At 53.1% G+C, this 23,382-nt stretch overlaps 2 protein-coding genes across 2 annotated transcripts in view; both read left to right on the forward strand.

Moving 5' to 3' along the window:
• Positions 1-16,928, forward strand: part of LOC135999416 (olfactory receptor 14J1-like) — a gene marked incomplete at its 5' end in the record, with an annotated part of 31,489 nt that extends 14,561 nt beyond the window's left edge. Inside the window, one exon of the mRNA XM_065652971.1 lies at positions 16,845-16,928. Coding sequence (XP_065509043.1) covers positions 16,845-16,928 — 84 coding nt within the window. The remainder of the gene's footprint in view (positions 1-16,844) is intronic.
• Positions 16,929-21,066: 4,138 nt separating this feature from the next.
• Positions 21,067-21,984, forward strand: LOC135999485 (olfactory receptor 14J1-like). The gene has a single exon (XM_065653053.1). It carries the CDS (start codon positions 21,067-21,069, stop codon positions 21,982-21,984), a length of 918 nt encoding a protein of 305 aa, XP_065509125.1.
• Positions 21,985-23,382: the final 1,398 nt, after the last annotated feature.

Here is a 23,382-nt window from a genome sequence, read left to right on the forward strand (position 1 = left end):
CCTCTGAAGCATCGCAAGATCTGTCCCTTCTCTATCCAGGAGATGTAGGGCAGCCCAGGAAGAGGAAGCGCTTCACACCGCGGTATCCATGCGTACAGCAACACTTCCAAATCTCCTTTTTTTCTTTTCACCACCCTCTTCTCAACTCCTTGATAACATAATCAAGGAACAGACAAACCATTGTCACCTTGGGCCTGTCAGCAGCACCTTGTCATTCCTAGAGATCAGTGACACGTCTGCCCAAGTACCTCAGGGGCAGCAGAGACGCCACTGACAAAACACACGTTTCCTTCCAGGTCTGTCATTGCCAGCCCTGTTTCTCTCTGGCCTTGGGGACAGCAGGGCTTGCTCACTCTCCTGTTGCCCAATTTCAGCCCTAACTTTCCACCTGCCAACCACTGTGACATTGCTCTGCTCTGAAGTCAAACCTTTGCACACATGGGGACCTGGATTCTTGAGACCAACCAGATTTCCCTAAGCCTCTCAGAGCTTGGCCGGGTGCTACAGCTGAGGTGCCACAGCCCAACTGTGCACTGATGCCCTGAGCCAAGGGCACAGCCAGGACAAGCTGCAGCCTGTGCTGTTTGACACCCATGGAGTCACCGCCAGGCGTGGTGGGACAAGTCACACAGCTTGGGGTGCTGCAATGGCTGGGTACAGGCTTTTCAGGAGAGACGGGCTGGAAGGGTCAGCAGTGGGATTCCCTCAGAGTGAAGAAGTTGCTTGGATGTATGGAGCTCCTTTATGTGGGGAGTGACCAGATGGGTTTTCCCTTGTGAGTGAGGGCACCAATGACAAAGCCCTGGGGCTGTGGGGGCACATGGCGATGCCCCCCAAAAATCTGGTGCCACCAAAACTGGGGCACGGAAGTCAGGGAGAGGCACCAGGATAAGGAGGAGAAAGCAGCACTGAAAGACTGTGCTACGGAAATTGGAAATTATTTCTTTTTGCTTGAATAAACTCTTGATGGAACCCCTTTTCTTTAGGGGGCACCGGGGGCTCCCCGGGCGAGTGGTCCCTGCCCTGGCTGGAATTGGAGGGACCGTGGCTGGAGCAGTCCAGGGAGAGTCCAGACTTTGAGAAACTTTGGGGTTCCACCATCAGGAATCTCCTAAGTTTCAAAAGGAGAAGCGGCCAGTCCTGTACCGGGCCAGGAGAATAACCCCATCCATCAGGACAGAGCAGGACCTGACACGCTGAGCAGGGACACTGAGGAGAAGGGCCTGGGCACTACAAGGGCCGCCACACAAGCCCGTGCTGCACGCTCACCATGAACAAGGCAGCTGCACACGGGGCTGCATGAGGAGGAGCGTGGGGACCCAGACACCTGGAGTTCTCATCCCATTCGGTTCAGCACTGGTGTGACCCCACACACACGGGTGTGTGCCAGTGTGCGGCTCCCAGTTTGGAGAAGCAGGGAGGAACTGGAGAGTGCAGGGCTGTGCCAAGGCAGGGTTCAGGACCTTGTGCACATGGTGTGGGATGCTGAGGGACCTGGGCTGCTCTGGCCCAGCAGCGCTGGGGAGGCTGCAGCAGTGTAGGAGTAGCCTGAGAGTGCTGGAAGGGTGGTTTCAGAGATGGTGGAGATTTTCTTCATAGTGGGAAACAGCATGAGAAAGAGATAATGGCACAAAGTGCAGCTGGGGAGGTCCAGGCTGGACATGAGCAGCAAGGAATGTGAGTGGAAGGGCAGTGCTGCGGTGGAGCAGGTCACCCAGAGGCAGTCTGCATCAGCCCAAGGCTTTGTGCTTCAAGGAACAGCTGGGGAGGATGGAGAGAGATCAGCAAAGGAAGGAAGATGCTCAGACAAGAGCAAGGTGGGGCAGCAGGGGGGATGTCTCCAGCCTGCAGGGAAAGAGGTGCAGGGGATGCCACAGCATAGGACAGGCTGTCGTGGAGATGATCAAGGGATGTAAAGAGGTTTAAAGCCCCCAACAGACATGAGCTCCTTCTCCCCTTGGCTGTGGCTGTTGTCTCCAGCTCTGATGCCTGTGAGGAGACACCTTGTCCTTACAGCACAGGGGCCTCATGGCCTCCTTGTCCCCAGCCAGGAACCTGGGACGTGCGGGACCATAGTCCTGCCCTTGGCCTTGCACAGCCCCACATCACACTGTCCCAGGAAGGGCCCTGGGCAACGTGGGAGGGACAGGATCTGCCTTCCCAGGGCTGGGGGTCAGGGCTTGGCCCTTTGGTTAATGAAACACATCCAGGTTTACTGATCATCAGAGAGACCTTCACCTTGCTTGTCCTGACCTGTCATCTCTGCCTCCAGTTTTCTTCTCTAACCAGACCCTGGGGTTGGTTCCTCAGTAGTGTTCCTCAGTGGGACCCATTAACATTACAAGAAAATTTGGAGTTTGAATCTGACTTTTGACTTCTTGAGAGGTTTCTTCTACTGCGTCTCAGAGACTGAGGTTCATGGACTCAGCACCAAACCCACCAGAGGGATCATTAAAGCACCTTGGGCTGCTCCTGTGCTGCTGAGCTGGGCTGGGCTCCTGGGACACAGGGAGCTCATGGCAAGCGGCAGCGCTGCAGAGAGACAGCTCTGCCCAGGAGCAGCTCCTCTGCAAAGCGCAGCAGGGCTGAGGGCTCTGCCTGGGGATCTCAGGGAGACGAGCAAGGCAGAGAGAGATGAAAGGTGGTCAGGATGGGGAGGATGACTGAGAGCTCACTGGAGGAGAAATCTTTGCAGCCCTTGACATGGTAAGTCTCTGGGTGCAGGGCAATGCAGCTGTAGCTCCTGGAGGCATCTCCTCAAGTTAGCACAGGCACAGCTTGAGGGATCTGTGAGGAGGGGGCTCTTGTCAGGCAATTTTGAACAGCTGTGTAGCTGGGTGAGCACCCAGGGGTGCCCAGGGCTGTCCTGCAGAGCAGGGTCCCTGCACCCCAGGGCTGTGCCGGGGCAGGGACTCTGCCGCCTGCCAGGGTCAGCGCTCAGCCTGCCCGGGGAGATCCCCATGTTGCTGTGGGGAGAAGCTGTGGGGGGAAGGAGCGACCCCTATCAGGGCAGGAAAGGTGCTTCTGCTGTGGAGAGGGTGCTGTGTGGATCAGAGCTACTCACAGCTCCAGATCACCCCCAGGATTTTTCCAAGGGGATGCCTCAAGCAGAAGATCAATGCAAGGATTACCAGACAGATAGGGAGCTTTCCTGAGCCTTTCTTTTCAGTTTCCTATCCGAAGTGGTGAGGGGTCCAGGAAAGGAGAAAATGAAAATGAGCTCTCCTGCTTAAACAAGTCACTGAGACTCCTGAACTGCTACTCAGAGTCATCAGTACATCTGCCAGAAGCCTCATAACATCCCTTCAGCTGCTGCTCTGCCTGTGCACAGCACCAGCATCACATTGTCTATACCCGTCAGTCTTAGTCTGACCTGTCCTTTTCCCCAGTCTGCAAACAGGAAGATGCCCCCAGGCAGTGCCCTGTGAACAGGCAGGATCTGTAGGGCCAGGGTGAGGGCACAGAGGGTGGGATGGTCTGTGAGTGCTGACAGGGAAGAGACATGGACAGGGAAACACCTCCCATGGGGAGAATGTCCAGGCAGCAGGGAAATGATCAGAAATGAGAGGAAGCTAAACCTGGAATTGGTATGGGAGGAAGAACACAGAAAACTCCCTTTGATCCTCTGCAGTGCAGATCCCTCCTGTGAGCAGCCCCCTCGCCTCCTCTCCCACCCAGCAAAGCCTCTGCCCTCAGGGCCGGGGGCTCCAAGGCATGAAGCAGCTCCTGTGCAGCCAGAGCTCCAGTTCCCTCTGCAGAGCACAGGGGCTGAGAGCAGCTGCCCGGCAATGCTGGTGTGTGGGAGGTGGCTGCACAGCTGGGGAAGGGTGACGCTGTCTGAGTGCCCGGCTGCCTCTGCCCTGGCCTCTCTCACACCCACCCTCACCGCAGTTTCCTTCTTGCTCCACTGCTCTGGGTCACTGCTGGTGTGATCTGGTTCTTGCTGTCAGGCTCTCTGGGGATGGGAGTTTCAGCTGCAGAGTCACAGCCTGATCTTGTGGGTCCTTTCCTGCAGCTGTGTCCATGGGAACACGTGTCCCAGCTTTGCTCTGAGCTGTGGGGCTGTGGGCAATGCAGTCTGTGGGGCTGGGGAATGAGCTGAGTCTCCTTTAATCAAATGCCATCATTAGGACACTTGGATATCTCCTGGGGGTTTCCTTAGAAGCTCTGAACTACCCTCCAGGATGAAAACCTGTCCTACAGCATCTGTTTGTTATGTGAAAGCCGCATGGAGGAGCAGAGAGATGCTGTGACAGAGAAAATGCAGTTGGGTTTGTGAGACGAGCAGTTTCTTGGCTAAACGTGGGATGCTGAGACATTAGGAGAGGGTGAGACGTGTTGTGGTCTGAGGTGGATCCCTCTGCTCTCAGCAGTGCCTGGTGGCTTTTCAGGGTAACATGGCAGTGTGATCAGCCTCCATCTCAGAAAGGTGCCAGCCCAGGGCAGATGGAGGAAGACAGAGGGACAGAGCAGCTGCCCTCACTCTGCACTGACCCACAGGCATCCTCTGGTCTCGCAGGACTCGATCTGTTCTCCCTGAGTACAGCAGAAATGCTGAGGATTTCTGATGTCCGAGAACACTCTCCAGGGGAGATGGTGGTGAAGCTGTAAGAAAACCTGTGACTTTTAAAATGCCTTTACAATTCATTTTCTTTATCACTGAGAGTGCAGACAGGACAGACTGTATCAGCAGTGATTTCATCTGAAAAATTTGAACCTCAGGACTGACCCCTGCCCAAGCCAAATTCTGCAGAGTTGGGCTGACTTATTAAGAGTCCATGGGTAGAGACCCTTTTGTCTTGGTTGCACACTCGGCCAGCACCAAGCAGGGCTGCAGCCACAGTGCTGAAGGAAGGTCTTGTAGAAAAAGAAAAGTGTGTCTGTGTGTCACAGGGGAGGGTGTGTGGGACATGGCTTTGGTTTATGTCAGAGAAGTCTCCACTAAATTGTTACTGACTTTTTCTCCTACGAGAGCACCCTGTGCCCAGAGACAGCAGATGTCCAACAGCAGCTGCATCACCCAGTTCCTCCTCCTGGCGTTCACAGACACACGGGAGCTGCAGCTCTTGCACTTCTGGCTCTTCCTGGGCATCTACCTGGCTGCCCTCCTGGGCAACGGCCTCATCATCACCACCATAGCCTGTGACCAGCACCTCCACACCCCCATGTACTTCTTCCTGCTCAACCTCGCCCTCCTCGACCTGGGCTCCATCTCCACCATTGTCCCCAAGTCCATGGCCAATTCCCTCTGGGACACCAGGGCTATCTCATATATAGGATGTGCTGCACAGATGCTTTTGTTTCTCTTTTTCATTTCAGTAGAATATTTTCTTCTCACTGTCATGTCCTATGACCGCTACGTTGCCATCTGCAAACCCCCGCACTACGGGACCCTCCTGGGCAGCAGAGCTTGTGTCCACATGGCAGCAGCTGCCTGGGCCACTGGGTTTCTCAATGCTCTGCTGCACACGGCCAATACATTTTCACTGCCACTGTGCAAGGGCAATGCTGTGGACCAGTTCTTCTGTGAAATCCCCCAGATCCTCAAGCTCTCCTGCTCACACACCTACTTCAGGAAAGCTGGGCTTATTGTGGTTAGTGTCTGTTTAGGATTTGGGTGTTTTGTGTTCATCGTGCTGTCCTACGTGCAGATCTTAAGGGCAGTGCTGAGGATCCCCTCTGAGCAGGGACGGCACAAAGCCTTTTCCACGTGCCTCCCTCACCTGACCGTGGTCTCCCTCTATGTCAGCACTGCCATATTTTCCTACCTGAAGCCCCCCTCCATCTCCTCCCCATCCCTGGACCTGGTGGTGTCTGTTCTGTACTCAGTGGTGCCTCCAGCAGTGAACCCCCTCATCTACAGCATGAGGAACCAGGAGCTCAAGGATGCCCTGTGGAAACTCATATCTTAGTGTTTTCTGAAGCAATAAACTGCCCATCTGCTTCTGCATTGCAGTTTTAATGTCACTAGTTACAGGTCCAGCCTCTCATCTGTATTTTCTGTTGTTATCGGTTGGGGTTTTTTTACTGTTATAATGTTGTCGTCCCCTTTCTAATTCACTGTCTGCTTTTCTTTTATAACCACTGGCTGTGTAAATGAGGATCCATGATCTGTCTGTATTTAAACAAAATAAAGCATCCTGTAATGACTTCATTTCCCCCCAAGGGGGAACCCCCCAAAAGGTGATGGACCCCCTGCCCTGTTGGGCAGAGAGGGAAGACCTGAGACAGCCCCTGTCCTGTCGCTGTTGGGCAGAGGTAGGGGGTCAAACAGCTGAGGAGGGTTGGAAGCGAGTTCCAGTTAGGAGTCACGGGCAACCCCCCTCCCTCCTGCTTTGCTTCCCCAGGTGCCCCTCCGGAATAGGTTTGAGGCCCTAGATATTGAAGAAGTCGTAGGTGGGGATGTGGTGCAAGGGCCACCTACGAGGTCACATAGGAAGAGGCGATCGACTCCACGCCTCAAGACTGCCTCCGATAAGAAAGAAAGAAGGGTAATTGTGGTCGGCAATTCCCTTCTGAGAGGGACGGAGGGCCCGATGTGCAGAGCTGACCCTCATCATCGGGAAGTCTGTAGCCTACCTGGAGCTCAGATCAGGGATATCGCCAGGGCGCTCCCCAAACTGGTGCGCCCAACGGACTATTACCCCCTACTGATCTTCCAGACAGATGGGGAGGAAGCGGCATCCCGTAGTCTGAGGGGAATGAAGAAAGACTTCAAGGCCTTGGGACGAATGGTGAAAGAGTCTGGGGCTCAAGTTATCTTGTCTTCCCTCCTTCCATTTTTGGGTGATGATGTGGGACGGAATAGAAAAATTAAGTCCGTAAATGATTGGCTTCGGGACTGGTGCTACAGGCAGGGCTTTGGGTTCTTTGATAACGGCTGGTTTTATAAGACGCCAGTCCGGTCAGTGATATGTGGGAAAGGTTTATCCCACAGGGGTAAAAGGATGCTGGGACAGGAATTAGCAGGGCTCATTTGGAGGGCTTTAAACTAGATTTGAAGGGGGATGGGGTTGTAGCTGGGCTTGCATCAGTGGGGCAGCATGCTGGAATCGATAAAGACCGGGAGGCCCCTCAGGCCCCTAGGGTGAAATCGGTGTACTCGGCTCGCTCCCTGAAGTGCCTGTACACCAATGCGCGCAGCATGGGGAATAAGCAGGAGGAGTTAGAAACCTGCGTTCGGTCAGGAGATTATGATCTGGTGGCGATCACAGAGACATGGTGGGACAGCTCACATGACTGGAATGTGGTCATGGATGGCTATGCCCTTTTCAGGAAAGACAGGCCAGCCAGGCGTGGTGGTGGAGTTGCTCTTTACGTGAGAGAGCAACTACAATGTATAGAGTACTGTCCAGGTGCGGTTGAGGAGCAAGTGGAGAGTCTGTGGGTGAGAATTAAGGGGCAGGCTGGCAGGGGTGACACTGTTGTGGGAGTCTATTACAGGCCACCAGATCAGAGTGAGGATGGTGATGAGGCCTCTACAGGCAGCTGAGCGTGGCCTCACAGTCACAGGCTCTGGTTGTTATGGGGGATTTTAACTACCCTGATGTTTGCTGGAAGGACTACTCAGCCAGTCAGCCTCAGTCTAGGAGGTTCCTCCAGTGCATTGACGATAACTTTCTGACGCAAATGGTGGAGGAGCCGACTAGGAGATGTGCGCTGCTGGATCTCGTCCTCGCGAACAAGGAGGGTCTGGTCGAAGCAGTAAAGGTGGGGGGCTGCCTTGGTTGCAGTGACCATGAGATGGTGGAGTTCAGAATCTCCTGTGGTGGGAGCAGAATACCGAGCAGAATTGCAACCCTGGACTTCAGCAGGGCTGACTTTGGCCTTTTCAAACAGTTGCTGGAGGAAATCCCGTGGGCAAGGCTGCTTGAAGGTAAAGGGGCCCAAGATAGTTGGTTAACATTCAGGGACTGCTTCTACCAAGCTCAAGATCAGTGCATCCCGACGCGCAGGAAGTCAAGGAAGGGAGCCAGGAGACCTGCGTGGTTAAACAGGGAACTGCTGCGTAAGCTCAAGTGGAAGAGGAGGGTTTACAAATCATGGAAGGAGGGGCTGGCCACTTGGGAAGAATATAAGGCTGTTGTCAGAGGATGTAGGGAGGCAACTAGGAAAGCTAAGGCCTCCTTAGAGTTAAACCTGGCGAGAGGGGTCAAGGACAACAGGAAGAGCTTCTTCAAATACATGGCAGATAAAACTAACACCAGAGGCAATGTAGGCCCACTGATGAACGGGGTGGGTGCCCTGGTGACAGAAGATACAGAGAAGGCAGAATTACTGAATGCCTTCTTTGCCTCTGTCTACTCTGCCAGAGGCTGTCCTGAGGAGCCCCGTACCCCTGAGGCCCCAGAGGAAGGCAGGGCAATGGAGGAGTCTGCCTCAGTTGATGAGGACTGGGTTAGGGAGCAATTAAGCAATCTGGACATCCATAAATCCATGGGTCCAGATGGGATGCACCCGCGGGTGCTGAGGGAGCTGGCTGAAGTCATTGCTGGACCGCTCTCCATCATCTTTGCCAAGTCTTGGGAAACGGGAGAGGTACCTGAGGACTGGAGGAAAGCAAATGTCACTCCGGTCTTCAAAAAGGGCAAGAAGGAGGACCCGGGCAACTATAGACCGGTCAGCCTCACCTCCATCCCTGGGAAAGTGATGGAACACCTTATCCTTGGTGCCATCTTAAGACATATCAAGGGTAAGAGGGTCATCAGGGACAGTCAACATGGCTTCACCAAGGGGAAGTCGTGTTTGACAAACCTCATAGCCTTTTATGAAGACATAACAAGGTGGATTGACGATGGCAGAGCAGTGGATGTGGTCTACCTTGACTTCAGCAAAGCATTTGACACCGTCTCCCACAGCATCCTCACGGCTAAACTGAGGAAGTGTGGACTGGATGATCGGGTAGTGAGGTGGACTGCAAACTGGCTGAAGGAGAGAAGCCAGAGAGTTGTGATCAATGGGGCGGAGTCTGGTTGGAGGCCTGTATCTAGTGGAGTGCCTCAAGGGTCAGTTCTGGGACCAATACTGTTCAATATATTCATCAATGACTTGGATGAGGGAATTGAGTGTACTATCAGCAAGTTTGCTGATGACACCAAGCTGGGAGGAATGGCTGACACGCCAGAGGGCTGTGCTGCCATCCAGCGAGATCTGGACAGGCTGGAGAGTTGGGCAGGGAAAAATTTAATGAAATATAACAAGGGGAAATGTAGAGTCTTGCATCTGGGCAGGAACAACCCCAGGTTCCAGTACAGGTTGGGGAATGACCTATTAGAGAGCAGTGTAGGGGAAAGGGACCTGGGGGTCCTGGTGGACAGCAGGATGACCATGAGCCAGCACTGTGCCCTTGTGGCCAAGAAGGCCAATGGCATCCTGGGGTGTATTAGAAGGGGGGTGGTCAGTAGGTCCAGAGAGGTTCTCCTTCCCCTCTACTCTGCCCTGGTGAGACCTCATCTGGAATATTGTGTCCAGTTCTGGGCCCCTCAGTTCAAGAAGGACAGGGAACTGCTGGAGAGAGTCCAGCGCAGGGCAACGAAGATGATTAAGGGAGTGGAGCATCTCCCTTTTGAGGAAAGGCTGAGGGAGCTGGGTCTCTTTAGCTTGGAGAAGAGGAGACTGAGGGGTGACCTCATCAATGTTTATAAATATATAAAGGGTGGGTGTCACGAGGATGGAGCCAGGCTCTTCTCGGTGACAACCAACAGTAAGACAAGGGGTAATGGGTTCAAGCTGGAACACAAGAGGTTCCACTTAAATGTGAGAAGAAACTTCTTCTCAGTGAGGGTGACGGAACACTGGACCAGGCTGCCCAGGGAGGTTGTGGATTCTCCTTCTCTGGAGACATTCAAAACCCGCCTGGACGCCTTCCTGTGTAACCTCACCTAGGTGTTCCTGCTCTGGCAGGGGGATTGGACTAGATGATCTTTCGAGGTCCCTTCCAATCCCTAACATTCTGTGATTCTGTGATTCTGTTTCTCCCAGAAACCACAGGTTTCACAAACCCAACAGCATTTTCTCTGTCACAGCATCTCTGTGCTCCTCCATGGGGCTTTCACATAACACACAGATGCTGTAGGACAGGTTTGCATCCTGGAGGGTAGTTCAGAGCTTCTAAGGAAACCCCCAGGAGATATCCAAGTGTCCTAATGATGGCATTTGATTAAAGGAGACTCAGCTCATTCCCCAGCCCCACACACTGCATTGCCCACAGCCCCACAGGGCAGAGCAAAGCTGGGACACGTGTTCCCATGGACACAGCTGCAGGAAAGGACCCACAAGATCAGGCTGTGACTCTGCAGCTGAAACTCCCATCCCCAGAGAGCCTGACAGCAAGAACCAGATCACACCAACAGTGACCCAGAACAGTGGGGCAAGAAGGAAACTGCGGTGAGGGTGGGTGTGAGAGAGGCCAGGGCAGAGGCAGCCGGGCACTCAGACAGCGTCACCCTTCCCCAGCTGTGCAGCCACCTCCCACACACCAGCATTGCCGGGCAGCTGCTCTCAGCCCCTGTGCTCTGCAGAGGGAACTGGAGCTCTGGCTGCACAGGAGCTGCTTCATGCCTTGGAGCCCCCGGCCCTGAGGGCAGAGGCTTTGCTGGGTGGGAGAGGAGGCGAGGGGGCTGCTCACAGGAGGGATCTGCACTGCGGGGATCATACGGAGTTTTCTCTGTTATCCCTCCCATAACAATCCCGGGTTTATTTTCCTCTCATTTCTGATCATATCCTTGCTGCCTGGAGATTCTCCTCCTGGGAAGTGTTCTCCTGTCCACGTCTCTTCCCTGTCAGCACTCAGACCCCATCCCACCCTCTGTGCCCTCATCCTGGCCCTACAGATCCTGCCTGTTCACAGGGCACTGCCTGGGGGCATCTTCCTGTTTGCAGGTTGGACAACAGGACAGGTCAGACTAAGGCTGACGGGTTCAGCAGATGTGATGCTGGTGCTGTGCACAGGCAGAGCAGCGGCTGAAGGGATGTTATGAGGCTTCTGGCAGACATACCGATCACTTAAAGTTGCAGTTCAGGAGTCTCAGTTGCTTTTTTATGCAGGAGGGCTCATTTTCCTTCTCTCTTTTCCTGTACCCCTCACCGCTTCGGATAGGAAACTGAAAAGAAAGGCTCAGGAAAGCTCCCTATCTCTCTGGTAATCCTTGCACTGATCTTCTCTTTGAGGCATCCCCTCGGAAAAATCCTGGGGATAATCTGGAGCTGTGTCCAGCCCTGACCCACACAGCATCCACTCCACAGCAGAAGCACCTTTCCTGCCCTGATAGGGGTCACTACTTCCCCCACAGCTTCTCCCCACAGCACCGTGGGGATCTCCCCGGGCAGGCTGAGTGCTGACCCTGGCAGGCGGCAGAGTCCCTGCCCCGGCACAGCCCTGGGGTGCAGGGACCCTGCTCTGCAGGACAGCCCTGGGCACCCCTGGCTGCTCACCCTGCTTCACAGCTGCTCAAAATTGCCTGACAAGAGCCTCCTCCTCACAGATCCCTCAAGCTGTGCCTGTGCTGACTTGAGGAGATGCCTGCAGGAGCTACAGCTGCATTGCCCTGCACCCAGAGACTTACCATGGCAAGGGCTGCAAAGATTTCTCCTCCAGTGAGCTCTCAGTCATCCTCCCCATCCTGACCACCTTTCATCTCTCTCTGCCTTGCTCATCTCCCTGAGATCCCCAGGCCGAGCCCTCAGCCCTGCTGCGCTTTGCAGAGGAGCTGCTCCTGGGCAGAGCTGTCTCTCTGCAGCGCTGCCGCTTGCCATGAGCTCCCTCTGTCCCCGGAGCCCAGCCCAGCTCAGCAGCACAGGAGCAGCCCATGATGTCCCTTCCTCTGTCCCCTCTGGGCTCCCTCCAGCTGTCCCTGGGGCTCCAGGGACACATCCTTTGAAACAACCTCAAGTAATCAGTGATGTTGATTCTCTCTCCTCTGCACAGACACTTCTTGCCAGCATTGTGTTCTTTGTGTTAAAAAATAAACTGGTGTGACAATCATCTTTTCGTGTCCCATCATTAGACAGGACACCAGGAAGGTTACAGCAAAGGATCTAATTTCTCCAAGCTGGAAGGGGGAAATCTTCATTTGAAGGAATTTAGGCATTTTATTCTGGTTTTATACTCCTAGGTCTAGAGAGAAATTCAGCAATCTTTGACCATCTCATGTCTGTGCTCTGAAGCAAAGCCTTTGCACACATGGGATCTTGGACACTTGGTACCAGGTTTCCATGGGGCGACTCAGAGGTTTCCTGGTGCCACAGCTGGGGTGGTTCAGCCCAGATGTGAGGCAATGTCCTCAGCCAGGGACCTGACTGGGGGAGCTGGAGCCGTCAGTGTTACAGACAGAGCTGTGACACGGATGGAATAAACTGCCAAGGCAGGGTGGCAGAAGTTAGTTCATCTGGTCTTCAAACACAGCAGCCTCCAAGCACAGCAACAGTCCAGAGCAAAACTCAGTCTAGACCTGTAAGGCAATTCAAGGGCCCCATAATGAGCTGTTCCTAGTTCAGGAAAGGAGAAACAAAGACACCTTGTGGCCACTCATTGATTTAATAAGGGAAAGAAGTGATATTCTCTGTGTCTCTTGTCCTCCATTTTCACCAGCAAGGTCTCCCAGGCCTCTGTGACTGGAGGCAGAACAACCAGCAGTGGATGGGGATCAAGTCAGGGGTCCCTGGAACTAACACAATCCTTTCCAGTCTATGGGACAGGAGGGGCAGCATCCCAGGAGCTGAGACAGCAGGACCATGTCACAGTGAGGACACTCTCCTCTCCACCATCTTTGAAAGCTAATGGAGACTGGGGGCACTCCTTGACCACTGGCAGCTCTCACACATTGTGTGCACTTCTCAAAAATGGCCAATGGGTGAGCAGGGGAACTAAGGGCTGTGCCCCAGAACATGTTCACTGGGACCCCATTTCTGAGTGTGTGAAAGAGAAGGTGACAGGGTTTACCCAGGGCAGGTTGTGCCTGTCCATCCTCTTTGCTTTCTGTGAGGAAAGGACAGGGTTGCTGGACGTGGGGAGAGCAGTGGTGGTCTGTTACCTGGAAGTCAGCAGGGCATTCAGCATCATCCCCCACACTACTCTTGTGTCCAAGGTAGGATATTATGGTCTGCACTGCTATGCAAGTAGATGTGTAAAAACAATCTGGATGGTTGGGCTTGGAAAGGTGCTACAGAAAGGGAGAAACTTTCCAATCCTGAGGACAGTCAAGCCCTGGAAGCTGTTTTCCAGGGGTGCGCATCCACTCTACCCCAGAAAGTGCCCATATATGTGTTTGGATAAAGTCCTGAGTAATCTGGTCTGACCCTGCTTTGATCATGAGGTTGGTCAAGACACCTCCTGATGTCCCTTTGAGCCTGAATGATGCTGTCATTCCATCCCCTTCATGTTTTCCATTTAGACAAAGCTCTCAGGTTCTCTCTGACCACAGAAATAATTTACATGAGGTGCAGGGCTGCTTTACAAGTACCCCCAAAAAGCCCTGACCACAGAAATAATTTACATGAGGTGCAGGGCTGCTTTACAAGTCCCCTCAAATAGCCCTAACCACAAGTTTTGAATCCCTTTCCATTTGTCCTGACACAAGATCTTCTTTTTTGCTGTCTCAATGCCCTTCCAGAAAGAACAGCCCACCTTGCTAATCCTTTCAGAGCAGGTTGTTCAACAGGTGTCAGCATCCATGTATAGACTCTGCACACCAGCCAGACATCAAATCCATTATTACAGAAATGGTGACAAGGCACTTGACCAGCTTCTTGCACCCAGGAATCAGCATTTCTTGTCTGCTGAGATTACAGTGAACATCTAAACTGTAAGTGCAGAGCATGTGAGTCCTCGTTGGGTATCCTGGCTTGTCTCATGACCCATGTGGTGCTTCAGGCTGTGAAGAGAATCAAAACCAACTCTTTGGCTGGGGTAGTTTCATTTTACATGTGCCACACAGGGCAGATGAAGGGAGCTCAGAACTCCAGACTCTGCTGCACAGTTGGGACTTGAGAGACTGGAAATGCAGGTAACAGTGTTGTGTCAGTGCACACCACATAAGCATTCTGGCTTCCTTTGTGCCTTTGTACTAAAGCTCAGCCTGCTCAGATTTTGGAAGGATTGCTTCAAACCTCTGTGACCCAAATCTCTACAACTGTCTCTCCTCAACAGTCTTTTACCCCAGGAAGGGGAAAACTTCCAATGCAGGCACCAAACCAGTGCCCAACCTGCCTGGGGAGCCAGGACAGTTGTGCCACACAACAGCAGCCTCTGAGGGAAGCTGGAGGCGATGGAATGGAAATGGTTTCAACCCAAATCATAGAATCAGAGAATCAGATAATCATACAATCAAAGAATCATAAAATCATTTAGGCTGGAAAAGACCCTTAAGAACATGGATTCCAACCATAAATCAAACACTGTCAAGTCCACCACTAAACCATATCCCAAAGCCCCACATCTCCGCCTCTTTTAAATACCTCCAGCAATGGAAGCCCAAATCCTGAGCTGACAGGACACCATTGGCTGCAGTTAGACACAAAATACCTGTCATGACTGTGAGTTCAGATCTTGCTGGCAGAATGTCTCACACCCCTCACTGAGGAGGGCAGGGTGTTGGGGAGATGGGAGCATGTTTCAGTTTCCCAGATCACAGGACAGAGCCCAAGCCATCCTTCCCTTCAGCTCTGGCATCCCATTTCCTGAGATGAAAAGCTGGTGGGCCTTCTGTGGATAATCATGTTAAAACCCACCAATAATCAATCAAGTGTTTGTGTAATTTGTCTAGCAATGTCAGTTTTTAAAGAAAAAAAAAGTTTAGCATGCTTATATTTAAATATCTGTAAAATGATACTCTGCATCTGTGGTAGCCCCACTGGCAGTGCCAATCCAATAGGTATTTGCAGCATAAGGTACGATACCCCATCCGGAAGTACATATCTAAGTGGTTCCTATGAAGGGTGGTCTGGCAAAAATCACCCTGTTCCTCCCCAGGTGCACCGACACTGCTCATGTGCCTCTGCAGAGAGTGGCAGAAGCTGGATGCCCTTCTTGGGACAGACTCCTTCCAGGAGAGACACAGCAATGGGGGTAACTCATCAGGTTTTTACGGCACTGCACTCACTATCAGTTTTGACATATTCAGTGTTTTCCTGTGACTACTCTTTCTGCACAAATGATCATAAAAAGACACCCATTTAGTAAGCCATGGTCATAAAGGGGCTCTTATGGACAAGAAAGCTCACCATGAACTCTGGGGAGAGCGAGGAAGTTTATAATAAGCACCAGGAAGAACCAAAGAGCTCAAGGCCTCTTCTGAAGAGCGGGAGGCCCTGAGCAGCAGAGATTGACCATGTGTAGGTATGGGAGAGGGACAGGGCATGTCAGGGAGAAGCAATGAGATGGCTGATGGTTTAGTGAACCCTTACAGCCATGGCTGAGCCCAGGAATGGAAAGCAGCTGTTGTCTGCAGGTGGAGGAGGAATAGGAGCAAGACTTTCCTGGGAATATGGAAGGAAGGAAGAAAGGCCTCTCTTGGGCTAATCATATATGGCAGTGACATTTCCATCTTGTGCGCATGGCTGTGCCTGGGAGATGGGGAACGGCTGCTGCTGGGGGGGCTGTGCTCAGGCATGGCCAATGAGGTTTCCCTGCTCTGCTCCTCTCTTACACTGCCCAGTCCTGGATGGACCTCAGGAAATACCCATGAACCTGGTGGATGCATGAACATCCTGGAGTGATGGGATATGGATCCAAATAGAAGATTCAAGCAAGTTTGAGACTGGGACATTGAGGTGATTGGTGACCATTGCCAGGGGTATAAAAGAAGATTGATGAGTTGTGAAGAACTCACAGGCATTTCCAACTCCACAGAAAACCAGAGCCTTGCAGCTAAAGCAACAGCACTTGACATAAAACCCACCCCCAAAACACAAAACACTCACACTGACCACACAAAAAGCCTTGAAAAACATTTGAGAAAAATCTACCAGGTCCCAGGGATCAAGACTCAGCCATTCTGGTGATAAACATGCATCAAGGGCTGACAGGGCATCAGAGTCACCTCCACATTGCCCTCACCACCTGTAACCAGTGTCTCCAAGTCTTTGCTTCACGAGCCTCCAGGGACAGGGACCTCGACTGGTTGTTTCCTTCACAGCTGTGTCAGTGCTGGCCCTTCATGGGGTCCCAAGCACCCTCAGAAACTTGAGTTCCACTTCTGCCTTTCACTTCATCAGAGGTTTGTTCCTTCTTTCAGCAGCTGCAGTTCAGGATCACGGCAGCAGAGGGCTCATTAACATCCAAAATGCCCTTACAAGCCAAGGCTCTGTGCATCCTTTTCCTAAAGGCTTCAAGTCTGGTCTTGATGATTAGGGAGATTTCAGGAATAGCCAAATAGAGAGCATTTCCATAATAAAGAAGAATAAATCAGTATTTCTTCTATTGTCTTTGCCCCTCTCCCTCCTCCCCGTTTCCCAAAGAGGTGGTATCTTATTGATCTGGAGCATTTTCTGATGAACACAAAACAATATGTGTAGGAAAGTGGGTGCCTGATGCACCACTTGAGTGAGGAGACATGCCAGGACAGCTCAAGAGGAATCACACTCCTCTGGAGCACAAGGCTGTCCTGCAAGGCTTCTCATATTTCCTGAGCTCCTTCACCCTTCAGAGAGACTTCCATGTCACCACCTATATTGGCTGGTGTCCTTCAGTATGTCAAAGTCTTCTCCTCTGGAGCCGACCAGCCTGTGCTCTGCTGCTGGCCTTCCTCCCTCCCCTCTGGTGCCTGGAATCCCACTGTTGCCTGGTCACCACAGCCAAGGTGGACACTGATGTTCACATCCCTCACCAGCTCTTCTTTGTTTCCCAGTTCCAGATCCAGGTGAGCATCACCCTTGTTGTCCCACCAGGCAGCCACGTTAAGCAGTCGGCCCAAGATCTTCTGGACTGTTGATACCCACTGCTTTGCCTGGCCAGTGAATGCCAGGGCAATTACAGTTCCCTATAGGAACCTGCTCATTTCCTGGTGACTTCCTCAGGTTGCTGACAGAAGATCTTTTCCATTTCTTCTCCATGATCAAGTAGTTTGTAACACCCAACACATTGTCACCGTCTACTGGGTTTACATGGCAAAGTCTTGTAACTGGGGATGAGTGTGGGCGTGCTACAGTTGTCACCTCTCTGAGAAGACAACGGGAGTTTGACCGGCATCAGGCAGAGCCAATTTCAGCTGGCTCCAAGATGGACCCACTCCTTGCCCAGTCTGAGCCACTCAGGGATGCTGGCAGCACCTCTGTGATATTGTATTTGAGAAAGGGTAAAAAATGCTGCACAACAGCAGGTGGGAGAGAGGAGGGAGGAAATGTGAGAGAAAAATTGCTGCAGACACCAAGGTCATATCCCATGGGACCCAAGCAGGTCCCTCAGCAGGCCAAAGCCTGCTCTCCTGAAATCCTGCTCTTTGCCTTGTTATCATCTCCCAGGAGCCTCAACTCCACTTTCCCATCCCTGACTGTTCCATCCCTGACCAACCCTTTCTGGTTTGTAAGTGTGAAGTCCCACAGGGCACCTCACCTCACTGACTCCTCAGCCACCCGTGTCAGGAAGATGTTGTCCATGAGCTCCAAAACCCTCCTGGATGGCTGGTACCTTGCAGATATTGGGATATCTTAGGTCTGCCATGAGGACACGGCCCTGGAAACACGAGGCTTCTTTCCTTTGTCTGAAAGAGGCCTCATCTAATTCCTCTTCCTCATCAGTGAGTCAGTAGCTGATGTCCAGTCACCACAACATTGTCCATGTTGTTCTGCCCTCTCACACTGAGTCCTCAACTTTCATCTGGTATTCTCTGTCCCCAGGCAGAGCTCCACACATTCCTGATGTTCTCCCACATGAAGGGAAACTTCCCCTCTAAGTCCAGAGCTCTGGCATTATGAGCACTAGCCCCCCAAGACCGCAGAGTTTCTCCTGCAGGTGATATTCGTAGTGTCCTGTAACTCCTCATGATGTTATCTTGGGAGAGACGCTCTCATCAGGATAAACCGTCTGCATGTAAACACTAACAGCTGGAGCTCCTTCTCCCCTTGGCTGTGGCTGTTGTCTCCAGCTCTGATGCCTGTGAGGAGACACCTTGTCCTTACAGCACAGGGGCCTCATGGCCTCCTTGTCCCCAGCCAGGAACCTGGGAGGTGTGGGACCATAGTCCTGCCCTTGGCCTTGCACAGCCCCACATCACAGTGTCCCAGGAAGGGCCCTGGGCAACGTGGGAGGGACAGGATCTGCCTTCCCAGGGTTGGGGGTCAGGGCTTGGCCCTTTCGTTAAATGAAACACATCCAGGTTTACTCAGCATCAGAGAGACCTTCACCTTGCTTGTCCTGACCTGTCATCTCTGCCTCCAGTTTTCTTCTCTAACCAGACCCTGGGGTCAGTTCCTCAATAGTGTTCCTCAGGGGCATCCATTAACATTACAAGAAACTTTGGAGTTTGAATCTGACTTGGACTTCTTCAGAGGTTTCTTCAGCTTCCTCCAGGGTCTGAAGTTCATGGACTCAGCACCAAACCCACCAGAGGGGTCATTAAAGTGCCTTGGGCTGCTCCTGTGCTGCTGAGCTGGGCTGGGCTCCTGGGACACAGGGAGCTCATGGCAAGCGGCAGCGCTGCAGAGAGACAGCTCTGCCCAGGAGCAGTTCCTCTGCAAAGCGCAGCAGGGCTGAGGGCTCTGCCTGGGGATCTCAGGGAGAAGAGCAAGGCAGAGAGAGATGAAAGGTGGTCAGGATGGGGAGGATGACTGAGAGCTCACTGGAGGAGAAATCTTTGCAGCCCTTGCCATGGTAAGTCTCTGGGTGCAGGGCAACGCAGCTGCAGCTCCTGGAGGCATCTCCTCAAGTTAGCACAGGCACAGCTTGAGGGATCTGTAAGGAGGGGGCTCTTGTCAGGCAATGTTGAACAGCTGTGAAGCTGGGTGAGCACCCAGGGGTGCCCAGGGCTGTCCTGCAGAGCAGGGTCCCTGCACCCCAGGGCTGTGCCGGGGCAGGGACTCTGCCGCCTGCCAGGGTCAGCGCTCAGCCTGCCCGGGGAGATCCCCACGGGGCTGTGGGGAGAAGCTGTGGGGGGAAGGATCGACCCCTATCAAGGCAGGAAAGGTGCTTCTGCTGTTAAGGGGGTGCTGTGTGGATCAGAGCTGCTCACATCTCCAGATCACCCCCAGGATTTTTCCAAGTGGATGCCTCAAGCAGAAGATCAATGCAAGGATTACCAGACAGATAGGGAGCTTTCCTGAGCCTTTCTTTTCAGTTTCCTATCCGAAGCGGTGAGGGGTACAGGAAAAGAGAGAAGGAAAATGAGCCCTCCTCCTGAAAAAAGTCACTGAGACTCCTGAACTGCAACTTTAAGTGATCGGTATGTCTGCCAGAAGCCTCATAACATCCCTTCAGCCGCTGCTCTGCCTGTGCACAGCACCAGCATCACATCTGCTGAACCCGTCAGCCTTAGTCTGACCTGTTTTCCAACCTGCAAACAGGAAGATGCCCCCAGGCAGTGCCCTGTGAACAGGCAGGATCTGTAGGGCCAGGGTGAGGGCACAGAGGGTGGGATGGGGTCTGAGTGCTGACAGGGAAAAGACATGGACAGGGAAACACCTCGCAGGAGGAGAATCTCCAGGCAGCAGGGAAATGATCAGAAATGAGAGGAAACTAAGCCGAGAATTGTTATTGGAGGGAGAACAGAGAAAAATCCGTATGATCCCCTGCAGTGCAGATCCCTCCTGTGAGCAGCCCCCTCGCCTCCTCTCCCACCCAGCAAAGCCTCTGCCCTCAGGGCCGGGGGCTCCAAGGCATGAAGCAGCTCCTGTGCAGCCAGAGCTCCAGTTCCCTCTGCAGAGCACAGGGGCTGAGAGCAGCTGCCCGGCAATGCTGGTGTGTGGGAGGTGGCTGCACAGCTGGGGAAGGGTGACGCTGTCTGAGTGCCCGGCTGCCTCTGCCCTGGCCTCTCTCACACCCACCCTCACCGCAGTTTCCTTCTTGCTCCACTGCTCTGGGTCACTGTTGGTGTGATCTGGTTCTTGCTGTCAGGCTCTCTGGGGATGGGAGTTTCAGCTGCAGAGTCACAGCCTGATCTTGTGGGTCCTTTCCTGCAGGTGTGTCCACGGGAACACGTGTCCCAGCTTTGCTCTGACCTGTGGGGCTGTGGGCAATGCAGTGTGTGGGGCTGGGGAATGAGCTGAGTCTCCCTGAATCAAATGGCATCATTAGGACACTTGGATATCTCCTGGGAGTTTACATAGATGCTCTGAACTATCCTTCAGGATGCAAACCTGTACTACAGCATCCTTGTGTTATCCGAAAGCCCCACGGAGAAATGCGGAGCTGCTGTGACAGAGAAAATGCTGTTGGGTTTGTGAGATGAGCAGTTTCCGGGCTATAATTTGGGGTGTTGAGACATTAGGAGAGGGTGAGACATGTCATGGTCCGAGGTGGATCCCTCTGCTCTCAGCAGTGCCTGGTGGCTTTTCAGGGTAACATGGCAGTGTGATCAGCCTCCATCTCAGAAAGGTGCCAGCCCAGGGCAGCTGGAGCAAGACAGAGGGACAGAGCAGCTGCCCTCACTCTGCACTGACCCACAGGCATCCTCTGGTCTCGCAGGACTCGCTCTGTTCTCCCTGAGTGCAGCAGAAATGCTGAGGGTTTCTGACACCCTACAACACTTCCCAGAGTGGGAGGGGAGAAGGAGCTATAGAAACTACAAACCTCTCAAACTCAGTTTCTCAGGTCTGGGGGTACAGATGCTGACAGTCCCTTCTGCAGCAGCAGCGGTTCCATCTGACAAAGCTGAAGCCCAGGACTGGCCCCGGCCCCACCCCATCACACAGGGTCAGGCTGACTCCTAAAGAGCCCCTGGGCAGAGACCCTGCTCTTCATTGCACACTCATCAAGCACCGACGAGGGCTCCAGCCAGGACGTTCTCCTGGAAAAAGAAAAGGGTCTCTTTGTGGGAGGTTCTGTGGGAAATGACTTTGGTTTTGCTCAGAGGAGTCTCATCTAAACCGTCACTGTCTTTTCCTCCTTGCACAGGTCCTCATGCCCAGAGACAGCAAATGTCCAACAGCAGCTCCATCACCCAGTTCCTCCTCCTGGCGTTCACAGACACACGGGAGCTGCAGCTCTTGCACTTCTGGCTCTTCCTGGGCATCTACCTGGCTGCCCTCCTGGGCAACGGCCTCATCATCACCACCATAGCCTGTGACCAGCACCTCCACACCCCCATGTACTTCTTCCTGCTCAACCTCGCCCTCCTCGACCTGGGCTGTATCTCCACCACTGTACCCAAATCCATGGCCAATTCCTTCTGGGATACCAGGGCCATCTCATACTCGGGATGTGCTGCACAGCTCTTTTCGTTTGCCTTCTTGATAGTAGCAGAGTATTCTATGCTCACCATCATGTCCTACGACCGCTACGTTGCCATCTGCAAACCCCTGCACTACGGGACCCTCCTGGGCAGCAGAGCTTGTGTCCACATGGCAGCAGCTGCCTGGGCCACTGGGTTTCTCAATGCTCTGCTGCAAACGGCCAATACATTTTCACTGCCACTGTGCAAGGGCAATGCCCTGCACCAGTTCTTCTGTGAAATCCCCCAGATCCTCAAGCTCTCCTGCTCAGATGCCTACCTCAGGGAATCTGGGCTTATTGTTGTTGGTGTCTGTGTGTTCTTTTTGTGTTTCATGTTCATTGTGGTGTCCTATGTGCAGATCTTGAGGGCTGTGCTGAGGATCCCCTCTGAGCAGGGACGGCACAAAGCCTTTGCCACGTGCCTCCCTCACCTGGCCGTGGTCTCTCTGTTCATCATCACTGCCATGTTTGCCTACCTGAAGTCCCCCTCCATCTCCTCCCCATCCCTGGACCTGGTGGTGTCTGTTCTGTACTCAGTGGTGCCTCCAGCAGTGAACCCCCTCATCTACAGCATGAGGAACCAGGAGCTAAAGGATGCCCTGAGGAAACTCATGGCTGGATAATTTTCAAAGGCTTTAAACTTCCCATCTTCTGCATATCACTCATGACATAACTCATGACAGGTCCAACCTGTCTTTTTTATATTTCGTCGTTGTAGATGATTTTTTGGAGTTAGGGGAAGGCTTGTTTGGTTTTGCTTTTTTAACTATGATAATACTGCCCACAAAGAAATGTTATTATTCATCCCACTTCTAATTTTCTGTCCACCTTTATAGTTCAAGTGAAAGACCTTGTAAATGAGAAGTTGTGCTCTCTGTGTATTTAAACAAAATAAATGACCCTGCAGTGAACAGTTTGTCTGAGATCTTTCCTCTGCAACCTTTGTGAAGGTCAATACAAGGTGTCTGTCGGCAAAGATGGAGGAAACGGTCCCAGCAGAGCAGCTCTGCCAGGGAGCACCAGCCTTGTTCTTCCCAGAGTCCTTCTCTTTCCACTTCCCCACTCTCCTTCTCAGCCCTTGTGCTGCTGCAAGGCCTGAGGGCTCCCAGGGCTTGGTCACAGTCGACCTGTGTGTCGGTCCTGTGACCAGGACAGGCACTGGGCACTTGTGTGACAGAGCTGGCCTCGGAACAGCATCTCCAGCAGCAAGGGGATCTCCTTAGCACAGTGCCTGAAGGTTTAGATCTTCTTCCAGAGTTGTTTTAAAGAACATTCCTAAGGAACAGACTCTCAAGGGGCTCATTGTTTGGCTTGTTTCTCTGTGGGCTCAGTGTGATGGGATCAGGGTCCCAGTGTGGCTTTCGAGGGACTTCAGGCTGGTTGTTCAGCAGTTGCTTGCTGGTGGCCAGCACCCACGCACATGGTGAATAAGGCAGGGTCCCTCTGAGCACCCTCCGTGGCCACCCAAGAGTTTGTGTAGGACACGGGCAGTGGCAGTGACCACCATCAGCTGGGGCTGCCTCCCAGTCTGGCCAGTACGGCCCCGCAGAGTCACCACAGCCCGGGCACCACAGCCCACTTGATCTACAGAGCAAAACCCCCAGCTCGGGGGCTGTGGGGAGCGTGGGGACAGGGTGCAGGAATGGCAGCCAGGCCAGTGCAGGTGTGCTCTCCCTAGGGAAAGGCTTTGTGGGGAGATGGGATGTCCCAGGAGAAGAGCAGGACACAGTGTGTGTGCAAGAGAGACATGGAAACAGTCTGTCGTGCTGCCGGGTGCCAGCTTGGGGCTGTTGCCTCTTGCAGCCACCACACCATTTTGATCATTGTCCTCTCACCAGGGCTCAGAGAGCTTGCTCTACCCCCATGGAAGGACACCAGATGACTAGATCAGAAGTCCAGGTGTGCACTGAGGGGAGATGTGAGCATGGTGGTGGTTTGGTTTGGTTTTTCAGTTTTGAGGGGTGTTCTCAGGTTTTCGGGCTGAGCTCCATGGTCTCACTATAAGCACCCAGGGCAAATCT

This window comes from Caloenas nicobarica, chromosome 28 (genome assembly GCF_036013445.1).
Source record: "Caloenas nicobarica isolate bCalNic1 chromosome 28, bCalNic1.hap1, whole genome shotgun sequence".
In the NCBI taxonomy this organism is placed as follows: domain Eukaryota; kingdom Metazoa; phylum Chordata; class Aves; order Columbiformes; family Columbidae; genus Caloenas; species Caloenas nicobarica.